Here is a 17665-nt window from a genome sequence, read left to right as displayed (position 1 = left end):
TCTAAATAACGTGTCTGTACTCTTCAAAAATGCCAAAGTCATGGAAATACTAAAGGAACTATTCCACACTGATTTTTTTTTCCTGAGAAAAATATTGAGATTATTGACAAAATCTGTATGGGGTCTTTGGAGTATATCATACTAATTCTATTTTCCTATTTTAATGGGTACCCCATCATTATTTAACAGAATACCTTTACCTTTTAAGAAATTCACTGATAATTTTTTAGTGATAAGGAGGCATCATGTATACAATTTAATCTTAAGTGAAACAGAAAAAAAGTATGTATGCACATGAGTGTTTCATTAAAAGAGAAAATGGAGACTAATATAGCCCATGAGGTAAAATTTAAAATATTGGAAAATCTGGTGAGAGATCTGAGAACTCTTTGTATAACTCTTGCAAATTTTTTGTAATTAGAAATTAATGGTTTAAGCAGAAATTAACATGTATGAATGTAATTTGTAGTAAAAAATATACTACAAAGTTTTGGAACAATGGCTCTGAGTTAAACATATATGATTAAACTTTCAATGCTTTCAGTTTCCTAACCTGTAAAATGAAATGACATTAACACAGTTAGATATAATTTTATTTATATATCTGAATATGTACATATAATTACATTACAAATTATAAAACAAATTAACATGTAGAAATCTAAGCAGAGAATCTAACAAATGGTAAGCAATAAATTTTGAGCATTATCAACTTAAAAGCAATGAAAAAAGAAAGCTATAAAGGACAAAGTAGGTCCAAGTGTAAAAAGCAATTTTGAAAGCCCAATCCATAAAATAAAAAACTTACATTAAATGTTAAGATAGTATGTTATTTCCCTTATCTAAAAGACTGATATAAAACTGTAATAGTCAATGTTATTGTGAGCATGTTAAGGAAAGCCCTCTACCACCCTATGTCATATTACTACATTATAAACGATTAAGACATTTCTGAAAATAACTAAAAATATTTATTATCAGTAATTTTAAACAAATCAAAGATAGAGGTAAACAAGTATATACAAAAGAGTGAATTACTCTACATAATAGACTTAAGAAACAATGTAAATATAAGGACTTGAGAAAAAAAATGACAAAATAGGAAAAAACTCTCAATTATGTCAAAGAGGTAAAACATATTTATGCAAAGAGAAACGGAGGAAGAAAACTTCACAACCTTGTAATATTCATTCCTGTGGTTTGGGTCATGAATAAATCTTTTCCTCTAATATTATTTTATTTTCTATAGTTGTATATTTTTTGTATAGTTAGAAAAGCTGACTGTAATTTTTAAACATTAAAAAAACACTGTGAAGAATTAGTCTCTATTACACTTAGAACATAGTGTAAATTTGAAAAAGCACAAAAAAAGGTTAACAATCTGAAATGCTGAAAGCAAACATACTAGAACACACTGATTATAACCTGTATGTATGTTTACTGGTTTTTAATATTGGAACAAAAATTAAAAAAAAAACATGTAAGTTACAATGAAGACTATTGCTTATTTTTAATTAACTTCATTCCAAAATAGTTTACTACTAAAAGGCAATAAAATTCTTCTTAACCATAAACAATTCTCAATATACCAGTCTACTTCATTAGAAAGAAAATAGTTTAGTGATAATTTTATAGTCATGTACATATGTTCAATATGGTAGTACTCAGGATATATAACAATACAGGGAAGTGCAAACACAGTCGTAGGGGTGTACTTACCCAATCCTTTTGGTGTAATTCCACTACTGTCAGCAGGATTAATAACCCAGTAGTAATATTTTAATGTGTGCATTAGCTGTAATACTGTTCCTACTCTGCGTATGGTGGTGTAGATGGTAGCAGTTCCAATAAATTCAGCAGACAAATAAGTATATAGGGAAAGTTGAACCTAATACAGTATAATAAGACCATTAAGTTTAAAATGGCTCAAGTGCTTATAAGATAAATTCTGTTTCAATTAATATACAAACTCGCAAAAGCCAAAAAAAATAATCACTTATTGTGAGTATAAAATTAACTTTTTCTTAAACAGTGTTAAATTTTTAGAAGAAAATGATAAAAACCAACATTCTAATAAAACTTGTTTATATAAAGGCAATGTACATTACCTAATAATCTAACTAAAAAAGGTAATTAGGTATTGACAAATTAATTTTAAATGCTTTGAACATTTAATTAAAACAAATGGTGACAGGAAAATCAAAATTATTTTAAAAGTGAATTAGACCAACACTCTTATAAAAAGTACAATTCAGCAACTCTTAGTTTATACAAATCTTCAAAGGAATAGAATGAATGTCAATCAGCTATAGTAACTCTGAAAAATATATATTGTTATCATATATTCTAAAAGTTCATGAAGTTCAAATTTTGTTCCAATTTCCATACTATATAGCTGGCTTTTGAAATTTGACCCTCTGAGCATACAGACAGCAGGTAAAACACCTTGTTACAAAGAGTGAACAGCATCTCTGGAGGCTGAGACAGGAGGATAGTGAGTTCAAAGCCAGCCTCAGTAAAAAGCAAGGCACTAAGCAACTCAGTGAGACCCTGTCTCTAATAAAATACAAAATAGGGCTGGAGATGTGGCTCAGTGGTTGAATGCCCCTGAATTTAATCCCTGGGTTCAATCTCCCCCCCCCAAAAAAAAAAAGAGTGAAGAAACTTCAGATTTGGGTTTAGACAAATAAATAAGATGAACTGTAATAAAAATCTGAACTTAAACATTATGTAACCAGGTATATGGGAGATTTTAAAATTGTAAAAGAATCAAAGTTAAAATATCCCTCATTGATTTCCATTAAGATATAACAAGACTAAATTCAGGTATTCAAAATAATGAAAATTGTGCTAATTTCTAGAAAAATATTTATTTTATGTATATTCTTCATTAAAGATGTTATTTAATGGCTATGATATAAATTCTACATTCAAAATGAAAGTAATTTCCCAGCCAAAATGATCATAATGTTAATGATACAATTAGATATCTGTTTTATTCTCCTAGCCTTACAATTATCAGTGTATCAAATCTTCTTCCTTAGAAAGGATGAATCACATCTAATAACATCAGAACAGTGTTTCACCAAGCTTAATGTTTAACTATACTTTCATCTATTTTAGTATTTACATATTTAAAATTTACATCTTTGTACTAACACAACTGCCTTGGGTTGACTATAAAGTAAATCCAAAATTCAAAATGGCTTAAACTAGATACTTTAAATCCAGTAACTATAATTTATAACACTAAATTTACTTTTGAATCAGAATAAAATTCATACCTTTGCAGGTGTGTGTATCCAGATGGCTGGGTTGAATAAAATGTGATCACAAAGCTGCTTCAGCAAAGGTGCTCCATGAGATAAACCATCAAGGTATTTTGCAAAGGATAAAAATTGTTCCAAGACAGCTCTAGTTATATGAACCCTTGATGACTAAGGGAAGAAAACAGAAATTCTATTGAAAATATCTGTAAATATCAAATTGTGTAATTGCTGATAAAGCAAAAGTTTATATTAATTTTTGAAACTACCCCTAACAGTTTAAATACAAAATGTTATATTTTCTTTATTATTAAAAATGCAATTATATTAGAAAATGTTGTAGTTTAGAATTTTTGAGTGATGGTTCATTATTTGAAGCCTTTTCTAGAATAATTACAGTAAATAAATCAGGTTAAATAAACTCACTGTTCGCTCCAGCTAAAACTAAGGTATAAATTGAATTTAGAAAATTACAAACAAGAGATCTTAGACACAGAAATTAAGAGTGAAATAATTATCATAATAATGGGGGAAACAGACATTGGAAATAAGAAGTGCTTTCACTTAAACTAGCTATAAACCATAAGGAAAATACACTGGCCTCACCATTCCACTGAATCCTTCCTTCAAAACTTACAAATGAGTTCCACATTGATAAATCCAATACATCTTGCTTTAACATAAACCCTTCTGATCTATTCACAATTTATTAAAACATCTGTCCTTCCTGCCAACACTGTTCTCATTCGGCTTTCAGGATACTCAGTTTATTCCTTAATGACCTATGCCTAAATATTAATTATTTGCCTCTTTTTTTCTCTAGAAATATACTCCTTGGATGATAACTTTTGCTTCTACAGCTTCATATAACACTACTCCTGCGCTGAGTGTTCCCTTAAGAAATTGTCAGTTGCCATCACAAATATGGAGAGTATTTAGATAAATGATAGACCCCATTGCCAAAAGTCAAACCAAACTTTAAATTTGCACTGTCAAATACAGTAGCCATTAGCTCTACATGACAACTGTGCACATAGAATGTAGCTAATTCCAATTGAAATGTGCTATAAGGATGTATACAGATTTTGATATTTAGTATCAAAATAAGAAAACCTTATTTATTTTTATTAAATGTACATTAAAATGATAATATTTTGCATATACTAGGTTAAATTTTTTTTTAATTTACTGGATCTTTTCACTAAAATATTTTAAGCTGCATATATTTTAACTGGACAATACTATCCCATGACATAATTTCAGACAAATATATTAAGGTAGAAAAAAATGTCCTTCCTAAAGCAAATAATTTAAATTCAGATGTTGAAATCATATCTTTGTACGCAAATCTTTTCTTACTCTTCTGTAGTATAACCATCCACACCATCATAGAGTAAAAAATCACCCGTCACTAAACTCTGAGGTACACATCACATTGCTCCTTTCTCCCCATTCTCCACTGACTGAAATCCAAATATCAGTACAGTATTATCAGGGTATACAAAGGACTAAAACTGTCTTACCAATTTTACCACCCATGAGTTACCTATATTTCTCAAGCTCATATCAAGAAAAAAACTCCATAAATCTGACCTAAGTATGTCATGCATTTTCAAAATACCATATAGGGGACCAGGAACTCAAATGATTGCAAATAGTTAACAACAATGTGTAAATCAGGGTAAGAGAAAATAAAGAGTAATGAGGACCACTCCTGCTTTTATTTCCCAAAGGAAATAAAATTTAAAACTTAAAAACTTTTTGTTAAGCCAAACATAGTATTTTCTTGGGCCAATTTCACTGCCAAGACACCAGTTTGAGTCACTCACTCACTATATCCTCAATTCATAATAAACAGCTTTGCATCCATTTCTTTTATCCTAGAGGTAGATTTCAAGACTTTTCATTTAGTCATTTCAAAAATACACATGAGTACTTACTATTTGCCAGCTACTCTCCTTGACACTGTAGAAAGAGAAATTAACAAAACTCAAAGGGGAAAAAAAAAAAAAGCCTGGCTTCACAAAATTTATATTCTAGGGGGAAAAAGCAGGGACACACAATATATAAAACTGACAGGGAAATATATAAAATATTATATGCTATAAGTACATGATAAAAAACATGGAACAGATAAAAATCTGTTGAAACATAAGTGGTTTCATTGAGAAGGTGGTAACAGAACTTAATTGGTTCAAATTATGATAAAGCTAACAGTGATTTTACATCAATAATTGTGTTTGACAAAAATATCAATTGTTTCCACATGAGAGAAAACAAGATGAAAATTGACCTAAATGTAGAAGAGTAATGATTACTAGAGGGTGGGACTTTAGAGGACAGTGAGTAAGAGAAGGCTGGATTTTAACAATGAAAAACATACTGACAAACACCATTAATATGCGCAATTAAAGCATGAAAATCAAAACCAAAACACAGAAAGATAAAGTATCCATGTAGATTTTAGAAATTTTACAGTGGCTTGTTCTTTATATAAAAATTTTAGGGGAGACAGAGAAGATTCTACTAAGTAGCTGAGTTATTAAGGTGAGAGCCAAGGTCGAAAACAAACCTTTGAGTTTCAAAAAAAAGTAAAAGATTAGGCACTCATATTAAAGAAGCTTCAATGAAAAACTGTAGAATGTTAAACTCTAAAATATTTCATTCAAGAAGAATAAAATTAAGAGATGTATGATTATTTAAAACTTTGGACAGTTCCTTCACTATTTATAATTTTAAATAGCTTACTTTATTTATTGTTTGAACTTATTCCACGTTGTAAAAGGTATGCCAAAAACGGTATATGAGGCCTTCTACAGTTCTTTTTATTTTTATTTTTTTAAGGTGGTCCATCAGTGAAAAGCTTATTTATTTATTTATTTTGAATTTGGTATATATGACAACAGAATGCATTACAATTCATATTACACATATAGAGCACAATTTTTCACATCTCTGGTTGTACACAAAGTAGAGTCACATCCTTCATGTCTTCATACATGTACTTAGGGTAATGATGAACATTACATTCCACTGTCTTTCCTATCCTTATGTTCCCTCCTTTCCCCTCCCTCCTCTTTTCCCCTTTTCCCTATCTAGAGTTCATTTAATCCTCCCACTACCACTCCCCCTCCCTGCAGCATATCATGAATCAGCATCCTTAAATCAGAGAAACCATTCAGCATTTGGTTTTTGGGATTGGCTAACTTTACTTAGCATTATATTCTCCAGCTCCATCCATTTACCTGAAAATGCCATGATTTTATTCTCTTTTAATGCTGAATAATATTCCATTGTGTATATATACCATATTTTCTTTATCCATTCATTTACTGAAGGGGCTAGGTTGGTTCCACAGTTTAGCTATTATGAATTGTGCTGCTATAAACACTGATGTGGCTGTGTCCAAGTATTGGCTGTTTTTGAATACCATTTAATGCTATCATATTGTTTTCAGTTATAAAATTGACCTTAAAGAAATATTTTTCTAAAATTTTATCTATTTAGGTATAAAATAAATATTTTCTTCAACAGTATGTCACCTCTACCTGTAAGTAGTACATATTCCTTCTTCATGTATTACTATTAGTAAATCAGAGATCTTTCTTTACTAATAGAAAAAAGGACACCATCTTATTCAACTTTTACCTTTTCAGTACCTTTCTTAATTTCTCAGTGAATGTTTAATTGAATTCATATCAAATGCAAAAATAGCATAGATAAAAAAATCAATGGAATATTAGCACTAAAAAATAATAAGATCATGGCATTTGCAGGGAAATTGATGGCATTAAAGAAGATTATGCTAAGTGAAGTTAGCCAATTCCAAAAAAAACAAATGCCAAATGTTTTAAGGGGGGTGACTCAAAATAGGGTTGAGAGGGAGAGCAAGAGAGAAAGATTACCTCTAGATAGAGAATAGGGGTGGGAGGAAAAGGGAGGGAGAATGGGAATAGTAAGGATAGTGGAAGGAGATGGTTATCATTATACAAAATTTATGTATGAAGAAGTGAATTTGGTTTCAATATACCTTATATACAAACAGAGATTTGATAAATTATGGTATAAAAGCATATTAAGAATTGCAATGCAAAAAAATTATGAATGTAATGCACTCCTCTGTTGTGATGCATATAAGAAATAATAAATAAATAAAGTTTTTTAAATAAATTATAAATAATAATTAAAAAGAAAAAATCAAAAGCAATTAGGAAAGCATGAAAGAAGATATCCAACTGTTTTTTTAAAAATGTTTACCATGGCTCATACTTTAAAAATTTTTTTCTATTTTTGTATTTACATCATTTCCTCAAGTAAAGCTATTTTATAAAGAGACTTATATTTGAACAACCTGTAGTCATAAATCTGTAAATCTTAGAAAAGAGCATAATGTGAACCTCATAGAAAATGCAACTTCTTCAGCCATATGACATTAGGGAGACAGGATACATAATTTTAAGAAGTACTATATAAGACATGACTAAACATATTTGGAAATGGAAAATGAGAAATTAAAAAATTATTGTATCCACTTCATAATTAACTAAGCCAAATAGGAACAATGTATGTTACAAGGAGAAACTTCTATTTAATAAAGAAAGATCTCCCCAACATTTACATCAGCCCACAATGTAATGGGTTGCCAAAAATGTTCCTTTTTGTTGCAAAAAAACATTTTCTCTCTCTCTCTCTCTCTCTCTCTCTCTCTCTCTCTCTCTCTCTCTCTCTCTCTTCGTATGTGTGTGTGTTTGTGTGTGTGTGTGTGTGTGTTTGTGTGTGTCCTGTGTGTGATTATATATTAAATAATGAAATAATGTTGTGGGAAAATAGTTTAATTGGTAGAGGTATATCATAAAGTAGTTGATCCTCAATATCCATTTTGCACCTCCCAAAGACTTCAAGGATCAGCTCCAATAATCTAATCATATCAATCAGTTGTTGTTGTTTGGAGGGGATAATTAATTCAGACATCCAGCATCAAAATTTAGCATTTTCCTTAAAACCAATGTTGGTTCAAAAGTACGCAAGAATTAAGCTGTCAATCAAATTAGAGGGAAGAATCTGAGTAAGATTAAAATTGAAATAAAGAGTTCTCTTTTTTCTCCCCCGGATATAAGGGTTTAGCTGTAACTACAAAAGATTACAGCTGCTCTTTCTATGATTGGGAAGTTCTCTTGAATATTGGTTTCCTTGAGTTTGACCAGTTGGAGACATCAGCAGGAAGCTAAAGAACTGGAAGAAACTGGAGTTAGGGTACTGTAATCCAGTTCAATATACTTCAATTCTTTATTGAAAACCACACACCAGTCACACATCCTTGTGCAACAACTATAAAACCTTTCTCTTTGTATTTGCTAAACTCTCACTTCTCTCCTTTTCAACCTTGTAGGATTCCTTTAAAATGCCCACACTTTTTATAATAATCTTGCATTAAATTCTTCTCAAAAAACCATGTTGAACAGGCCATCAGCTTCCTGACAATATTCTGATAAATCATTTTTCAGTACCATCAGTTAGTATATTTCCTAATGTTTAAGTTACTTTGAATCACATTTTCTCTAAACCACAACCAAAAGGATCTTGTTGATCTTCGAGGATTTCTATAAGTCTGAATTTTGGCAAAATTAAACAAAACCACCTTAAATTTTTTTCATGAAACAATATAAATGTGTTAAATAAGACCTCTCATTAAACTGCCTTCTTTAAATACCTAATTTGAACCTTCTAAGACAAGAAGATAAAAGCTAAGTGATTTGTTATTAGTAAGAAATTAAAAATGGAAACTCTGTAAAGTATACTACCTTCCTGGCCATTAATTGTTTAAAAATAAAACAGTGTTAAGTGTTCATCTGAGATAGATGAAAAAGCTATTCTTTGTAGGTAACCAGAAAAAAAATATTTATTTAATTCAACAAATGTTATTGAAGATAGTCACTATTCTACATGCTGATTATACAAAATAAAATATAAAAAGGTGAGATAAATATTTTCCGCACTTTCATAAAGTGGAAGTGGAAGGAAGCATCAAATAAGTGGAAAAAATGTAAAACATGTCAGAATAATATTGTAAAAATCAGTAGAGTAGGGAGACAGTGAAGATTATGGAAGGGGTGTCATTTTATGTAAAGTGGTCAGAAAAGACTTCTCTGATGAAATGTCATAAGCAAAAATCCTGAATGCAGAATACAATCATGGTATTTGGACATCTGCCCCGCTGCCCACCCTCCAACACACACAAAGTGATGGATGAAATGGGAAAAGTAAAACCAAAGTCTCGAAATTGGCACATGCTTAAGGAAACAGAGCCTTTTATGGCCAAATATGGCTAAAATCAAATGTGGCTGAAATAGAGCAAGAAAGAAGAGTGGTAAGATATGATTGATATCAGAGGTCTGAGACTTAAAATTTTATTCTGAGAAGAATGAAGTATTAAAATTTGAAACACTTCAGAAGAACTAGTCTGAGTACAAATAAAAAATGAGCTGGGCATAACAAATGATAAAAGAGAATGATGGTTTGATCTAAGATGATATCAATGGATGTATGTATTAAGAAATAGATTAAAAAGCAGGAATTAACCACTGATTCTAGATATATTTTTACAGTAAGACAACATAATTTGCTTAGAGTTTGGATCTAGTGTGAAAAAAAGGAGAGTCAAAAAGTATGTTTTTGGTCTGAACTACTTCTCAATAAGATAAACAAGACAGAAAAGAATTGGAGAGGAAAATGAAAAAAAATATGTGCATAATCTAGATTTCTGAAGATTATTAGGCATCCAAGTTGAAGTGAAAATGGGAGCAACTTTAAGAGCAATTACTTTTTACAGGATTCTGAAACAACAAAATGGATAAGCTCAATTAGGGAAAGATACATAGACAGAAAGAGGAAAGTTTTCCAGAGTAAACAAGACAAGGCAGTCTTTAGACACATGAGAAAAAGATACTAGGGAGAATAAGAGGAGGGAAAGGAAGTAAACAGAAGAAGAGAAAGATAGCTAGATCTCATAAAACACAATAAAGGAAACATTTCAAGGAGAAAGCATTTAATCAAAATGTTATTAACAAGCCAAGTAATATGAAAACTAAGAAATAACCACATTATCCTATGGTGACAATGACATAAGCCATATTAAGGGAAGTATAATATAATAATGAAGACCTGATTGGAATAGTTGTAGAATTAAAAGTAACTGGGAGCTTCACATCTAGAAATCAACTAACTTAAGAAAAATGTACAAACATAATAAATCTCAAATAATGAGGAAAAAGAATTTGATAAAATTCAACATGTTTATGATAAAAAAAATTCTTAGGGGGCTAGCTCAGCGGTAGAACGCTCGCCTAGCACATGCAAGGCGCTGGGTTTGATCATCAGCACCACATAAAAATAAACGAATAAAATAAAGGTATTGTGCCCAATTATAACTTAAAAAAACATTTAAAAAAGAAAACTCTTAGCAAACTATATGTACACCTTTAATATGATTTAAAAATCTCCAAAGTAATCTGTAACACCATACTAAGTGGCTAATTATTAAAAGCATTGCCTGTAAGATCAGGAATAAGACTTAGATGCCTACTATAACAACTTCTATTTAACAGTGTAGTAGAGCATAATAAAAAGCAAGGGTAAAAAATAAAATAAATAAATATTAGGAAGAAATAAAACTGTGATCTTCAGATGATATTGTTGTCTACAAAGAAAATTTCTTGAAAAAACTATAAACTACTAAAATTAATACAGGAGTATCAATAATAGCATAACAACTCAATATAAACATCAATTACATTTTACAGATCAGTAAAAAATTAAAAATTTGAAATTTTAAAAATGTCAAATATATTAGTTTAATGAGAATACATTAATTGAAAGCAAATTTTCTATGTAGAAAATTACAAAATAGGACCTAAATATACATAAAATAAAATATTTAATATAATAATATCAATATAATACAATTAAAATGCTAACATTTTCTTCAGAAAATTGACAATATGTGGGAATTTAAAGACTTAAGGGTAGCAAAGGTAATCCTGAAGAACAAAACTATAGTTGAATTATATACTGTTAAAAAAGACAACAATATACTATCAATATCACTATTAAAGAAAACAATATACTATTAATATCACTATTATGTTGCCTCAAATAGAAAATAAATCAATTCCATTCTCATATGGTTACCTGACAAAGACTAGATTGCTATGCAGTAGAAAATTATTTTTTAATAAATGGTGTTGAACCAGGTAGATACATGTAGATGCTCATCAACTTACATTGGGGTTACATTCCAATAAAGCCATTATAAGCTGAAAGTATTTTAAATTGAAAATACATTCAATACGCCTAGTCTACTGATCATCATAACCCAGCAACACAGTACAATGTCAAGTATTATTTGTTTAACCTCACGATCATGTTTTTACTGTAATCTGTGGCTCGCTACCACTGCTCAGCATCAGGGGATGATCCTATCACATATCACTAGCATAGGAAAAGATCTAATTTTAAACTTGAATTCAGTTTCTACTGAATGCTATGGTACACCACAATGGTCAAAAAAAAATAAGTATTTAAGTCAAACCAACATGAACTGGGAATCATTTGTATATGGAAGAAAATTAAAAAAGAAAAACCCTGATTTTATTTTTCATGCCATATATAAGTTTCAATTCCAGAGGGTCTACAGATTTAAATACGAAAGACAAAGCAAAATATTCAGAGAAAACAGAATAGACTCATGGATTTGGGATATATAAGGGCTAATCATATAAGGGCTACTCACAGAAGAAACTGAAAATTTGAGCTTTGTTAAAATTAAGAACTTCTATTCATCAAAAAACTCCATTGAGAGTGACAAGTCAAAAAAGAAGAGAGATTCGTAGTAAATATCTAACAAAGTACACATACTCAGAATATATACAGAATTTCAACATACTAAAAAGAAAATGACAATCCAAAACAAAATGTGCAAAAATTTAAACATATTTTCAAAAAATACAACAAAAAGGACAAAATAAACATATGAAAATGTCCAACTTAACAGGACAACACAAATTAAAAAGGTAAACACAAATTAAAACATGTTATCCATCAGTAGAAGACTATCTTAGCAAATCACACTTTTAATAAGGAACTGCTTCAAGGATAGTTCAGAAACACCTTCAGTTGGGTGCACTGGCACAATCCTGTAATCCCAGCAAATCATGAGGATGAGACAAGAGCATCACAACTTGAAGGCCTGCCTCAGCTACCTAACAAGACCCTAAGCTACTTAGGCTCTGTCTCAAAATAAAAAAATAAAAAAAGGTCTAGGGACAGAGTTCAGTGGTAAAGAGTTTCTGATTTCAATTCCCAGTACCAATTCCCAGGACCAAAAATTAAAGAAAAAAAGGAATTCCAACAATTCAATAATAAAATGACAAATACCCCATGTTTTTTTTAAATGGGCAAAAGATCTGAAAATATTTCTATGAAGAAAAATAACAATAAATAGAAGATGAGCATTATGGAAACAGTCAATAAGTACATGTAAAGATGTTCAACATCATTAAGTCATTCTAGAAACCAAACTTTAACTAAGACGTGGAAACAAATGTCTATGAACTGATGAATGGAAAAACAAAATGTGAACATATATTATTTACTAACAAAAGGAATAAAGTTTTGATATATAACTGATGACCATTGAAAACATCACGCTAAACAAAATAAACCAGATACAAAACAAATATTATACTTTTCCATTTATATGAAATATCTAGAATAGGCAAATTCATAGAGACAAAGTAGATTATAGATTGCCTCAGTGCAGGGGTCTTAGATACAGAAATAAATGGTAAGGGATATGTACGAACACTTCACAGAAAAAATAAATGTCTCATAAACATATATAAGAAAATGCCCAGTCAAAAATAATAAAAAAGGATACAAATTAAAATTACAATGAGATATTTTGAATAAGTGACAATGTAACTATAAAGATATTAATTCTTAAAAAGAATAGTTTTGGTTTGAAGATCTCTTATAGTGTTTTTAATTTTAAGTTAATTTTGAATGTTAAAGGGTTCACTTCAAAATTATGCTGATAAATCCCCAGTAAAAAAAAATAATAATTACACAGTGATCCTGCCAAAAGGCATTCCATTTAATTCATGAAATGTAACTTATAAATGTACCTTATAAATCTTCTAAATAATTCTTAATCTCGAGATATAGGATGATGATATTCCATCATTCGAAAAAAAAATAAATGATAAGTCTCAATGGAGTTATAATAATGTTACTGGGGGGGAAAAAAGCCTCCACAAAGAAATGCTAACAGTGATCAATCTATTTAATAATATACTACTCTTCAATTATTAATCTTCAAAGAAAGAGCAACACTTATTTCAAAGAAAAGATAGGCTGCAGGTATTTCAAATGTAACATAATTAAATGTGAAACAAAAACTATCTGCAAGTCTTCATTTTCTTTCCCATGGTAAAAATGAGTTAATTTCTCTTAGTTGAGATATCACCTTTATTAGTTAATTCTCAAATAGTTTCATACTTAAGAGCAGCCAAGTATTAAAATTAAATGATAAAAAAGAACTCACAAGGAAAATTAATATTTTTATTTAAAAATCCCTTTACACATGAAATTTCACTTTAATTGTTAATGGAAATCCAATCTATTAAGACAACATCATCAAAATTCAACATTCATTGCTACAATAGAACAACTGTGACTAAAGCAGATGTCATAAAAATACATAAATGAGATGAATTAAAAAAATATTTGTGCTATTTATATATAGAAACAAAAGTTGCTTTGAATATTCAAATATATTAAATGCAAGGATAACAGTACAAAATAATGTTTCTGCCACCAAAAATAAAAATTTTAATCTTATAATTGAAAAATAAAGCAAAACATAAAAAGGAAATCCATTTAAGTAAAACAAATATAATAAGATTTCTAAGAAACTTAATCTGAGTGTAAAGATAGCAAAGGAATAGGGGACAAAATTAAAAGAAAGGATACTTGCAACTTGAATAAAAGTGCATGGAAGAATGTTTCTGTTTTCAATCAAAATTTCTTAATTATTTACACTTCTAACACACATTTTAATTCTATGTCTATACTTCTATCTCATGATATAAAAAAAGTCTTGAATTAACAACATTATAACCATTATGCAGTCAATGGAAAGGGAAGTTACAGAAAATATAATTAGTGACAGTCAGCTGTCTAGGTATGAAAGCTACACAATAAAACCATCAACATGTAACACTTACCTTTTCAAGTAAGTAGCCAATGACTAAAAAGCCTTTTCCACCCAGCATCTGTTCTTGCATGGCTACTGAACTTTTAAGGAGTTCAACCAGGAATGCCAAAAGAGTAGCACTGCATGTAAAGTACAGATAATTTCATTTTGTAATCATTAAATGTTTATTATAAACATTAAAGTATTCCATTTCAGTAATTTGTTGTGTCATATGATAACAAATATTCAATACTAATTTCTATTTTGCTGACAACTGCTATTTTGCTTTATATATGAATATATTTCTTAAAAGAATGAGAAAACTAATTTTATCCTTTTCTCAAATTAAATAAATTGGAAAGTAACTATGTACTTTTATATTGTTACATTAAACATCCAAGTTTATTTATACATATATATATGTGTATATATATATGTATATATATTCCTACTTCAAGTTAATCCAACATAAACAAACACAGGTATCTTTCCATAATTAAGAGTTTATCATAATAGTCTTTTGAGTATCTGGTTATCAGATAGAATTTTAAATATGTACACAACATTATTTTGGAAAGATGCACCTATTTTTTAATAAATTTATTACTTAGACCTATTTTTCATAAATACTTTGTTAAAAAAATTCCAAAGAAATATATAACATGTCACTTATATCCATGTATGCCCTCAGAAAATTTATGACAGCAGAGAAAAGACATGATTTGTGTAATATTGAAATGAAAAGTTGCAATTAATTACACAGTGTACACACAAACACATAAAAGCACACAAAGATATGTTTCAGACAAAGATTAAGCACTTGGTATGTCTGCTAGATGAAAGAATGAAGAAACCAAAGAAAAATAAATGATTGCATTGAATTAAGCTTTAATAACATGTTTTCTTCACAATTACATGACAATTTTCAACAAGCAGCACTGATACATGAATGTAGTATTCCTGAAAATGAATATATATTTTCCTCTAATATATATATTTAATATCATTTATAATAAATTTCTGTAAACCATTCTCTATTGGGAATTAAAATAGTGTCTACCTAAAATATTTTATGATATAACCTAAATCACCTATTTATGTTCTTAAGAAAGGGCAAAGTTACAAATTTCTAAATATATTTTAAGCACTTGGGAAATTTTGTAATGAGAAAACTTGAAGACTATTAAAGCCCAAAAGGAATATGAAGTTCTAGTTCTGAATAATTCTAGCTCATCTGGTTTCAACAGAATTGACAAATAACACCTTTCTCTGATGATGTGGCTATTTTTGTTCATATCAAATGTTCTCATAAGAAGAAATGATAGCAAAATTATCATTATCATTGTCAAAAATGATTGTTTAAGACTGCATGACATTAGCTAGAAAAACAGACTATCCAGAAATAAAGTATTTCATTACAGGAAATTAAAATTCAATTATATTAACTGGCCCTATATCCTTAAACCACAAAAAAAAATTAAATTGATATTACAAATCAATTTTTTTTTACTTTTTCCTTAAGTCAAAGACAGACATTTGTAAGAAAAACACAATTATCAATGAATTCCTTGGGATTTTTAAATGTTTCTGTAAAGAAGCACAACTAGTAAGCAATCTAATCCATTTTAAATAAATTAAATCAATAGTCAAGGCCACTTCACAAATAACTACTTAAGTCACTATATTACATATAATACTTCTGCTTAAATGTTTGCAAAGAATAAAGGAACTGCATTGATATTACACAATTTCCTATCAGCTCATGAAATTCTTACCTACACATATAATTGTGTTTTATTGGGGGGAACTGAATTCCTAAACATCAGCACTGCCCAAATTAAAGACTAGAAATAATTCACAATGGTCCCTAAGGAAAAAAATATATATTTCTTACAATATATCACCGTCCTATTAGAACCATATAAAATTACAAGGATGCCACAATTATATTTTTCATTTATGTCAGAAGAACTAGTCAATCTCAAACATCTAATGAATTAACTTGGACCTCTAAATATGATGGAGTTCCATTACAAAAACAAATATTAATTTTATTAAAATTCCAAAATCTTAACACATGACTATGCTATCCATGAATAATTTCACTTCAATGTTAACCATGACAACAACTGAAAAGTCACATGCATTCACCAACCAAAGTATTGTTAATTTATACCTAAAACTCAATACAATAGCAATACCACATCTTTACAAAAAAAAAAAAAATCTTAAAAATAAGGTATATTTGACATGGTGGACGTAATAGTAAATAGATGGCCATCTTTGAAGAGGTACAATTTTCAAACATAATTTAACAAACTTACCAGTAACTAAAATGCATCGGATTGCTGCAGGGCTCACAATAAACTTGCAAAATTCTTTGTACTGCCATACAAAATTTCTCTCCATTCTTGCCTATTTCCAACTCCCCTAGATACAAAGGCAAATATAAAGGATACTTCAGCCCATTCCTATATCTCCTACATACCACTTCCTGTCTAGAACACATCAGTTCATCTGTAGAGGGTCTAAATGTATAGAATAATCCAAAAAGCAAGTAGCTGTCAGCCAAAACTAATATACACAACATAGAACATTCTCTTGAAAAGTATAGCAACGCCAAGGAAAAGATTGTCAGGAGTGTTTTATTTGATAGACAAAAAGTGTACTAACTATTATGACATGATAAAAAAATTGCTAAACTTTTCAACAGAAAGAACTATAAATATGTTCTAGTAGTAGAAATTCTAATTCAGGAATCATTATGGGTTTTTAACTCTGTCTCTTTTTAAGGAAAATGACACTAATAATCTATCAATTTTTAAAAAATAATTATTCTCTTCCAAATCTTAATATGCTTCAATTAAATGAGGCAATAATATTTATTTCAAGTATCATAAAAATATAAGGGCTAGACCTAAGGGGGAAAAATGAAATCATATAATACTACTTGTTAATAACTAAGAATGTTTATTATGTCTCCAGAGCTTTATGGAATATCACAACAGTCTTGGCCCACAAATACCTGAGAATGTTTAGTAACTATGTACAATGATAACTAATTTTTAAAATAATAAAACATATACTATATTTAGAGTCTAAAAATGTATACTAATGTAGATTTTTACTTGATTTCACTGTAATTTCA

At 29.3% G+C, this 17665-nt stretch overlaps 1 protein-coding gene across 1 annotated transcript in view; it reads right to left on the bottom strand.

The window, feature by feature from the left end:
* The window catches only part of Nbea (neurobeachin), a 620123-nt gene that overhangs the window by 464301 nt on the left and 138157 nt on the right, over positions 1–17665 (bottom strand). The window contains exons 11-13 of the mRNA XM_077795156.1: positions 14549–14657; positions 3285–3437; positions 1720–1888 (exon numbers count right to left, since the gene is read on the bottom strand). Of these exons, the coding sequence (XP_077651282.1) occupies positions 1720–1888; positions 3285–3437; positions 14549–14657 (431 nt within the window). The remainder of the gene's footprint in view (positions 1–1719; positions 1889–3284; positions 3438–14548; positions 14658–17665) is intronic.

Source organism: Urocitellus parryii, chromosome 2 (genome assembly GCF_045843805.1).
Source record: "Urocitellus parryii isolate mUroPar1 chromosome 2, mUroPar1.hap1, whole genome shotgun sequence".
Taxonomy (NCBI): Eukaryota; Metazoa; Chordata; class Mammalia; order Rodentia; family Sciuridae; genus Urocitellus; species Urocitellus parryii.
This window is presented reverse-complemented; position numbering and strand designations above follow the sequence as displayed.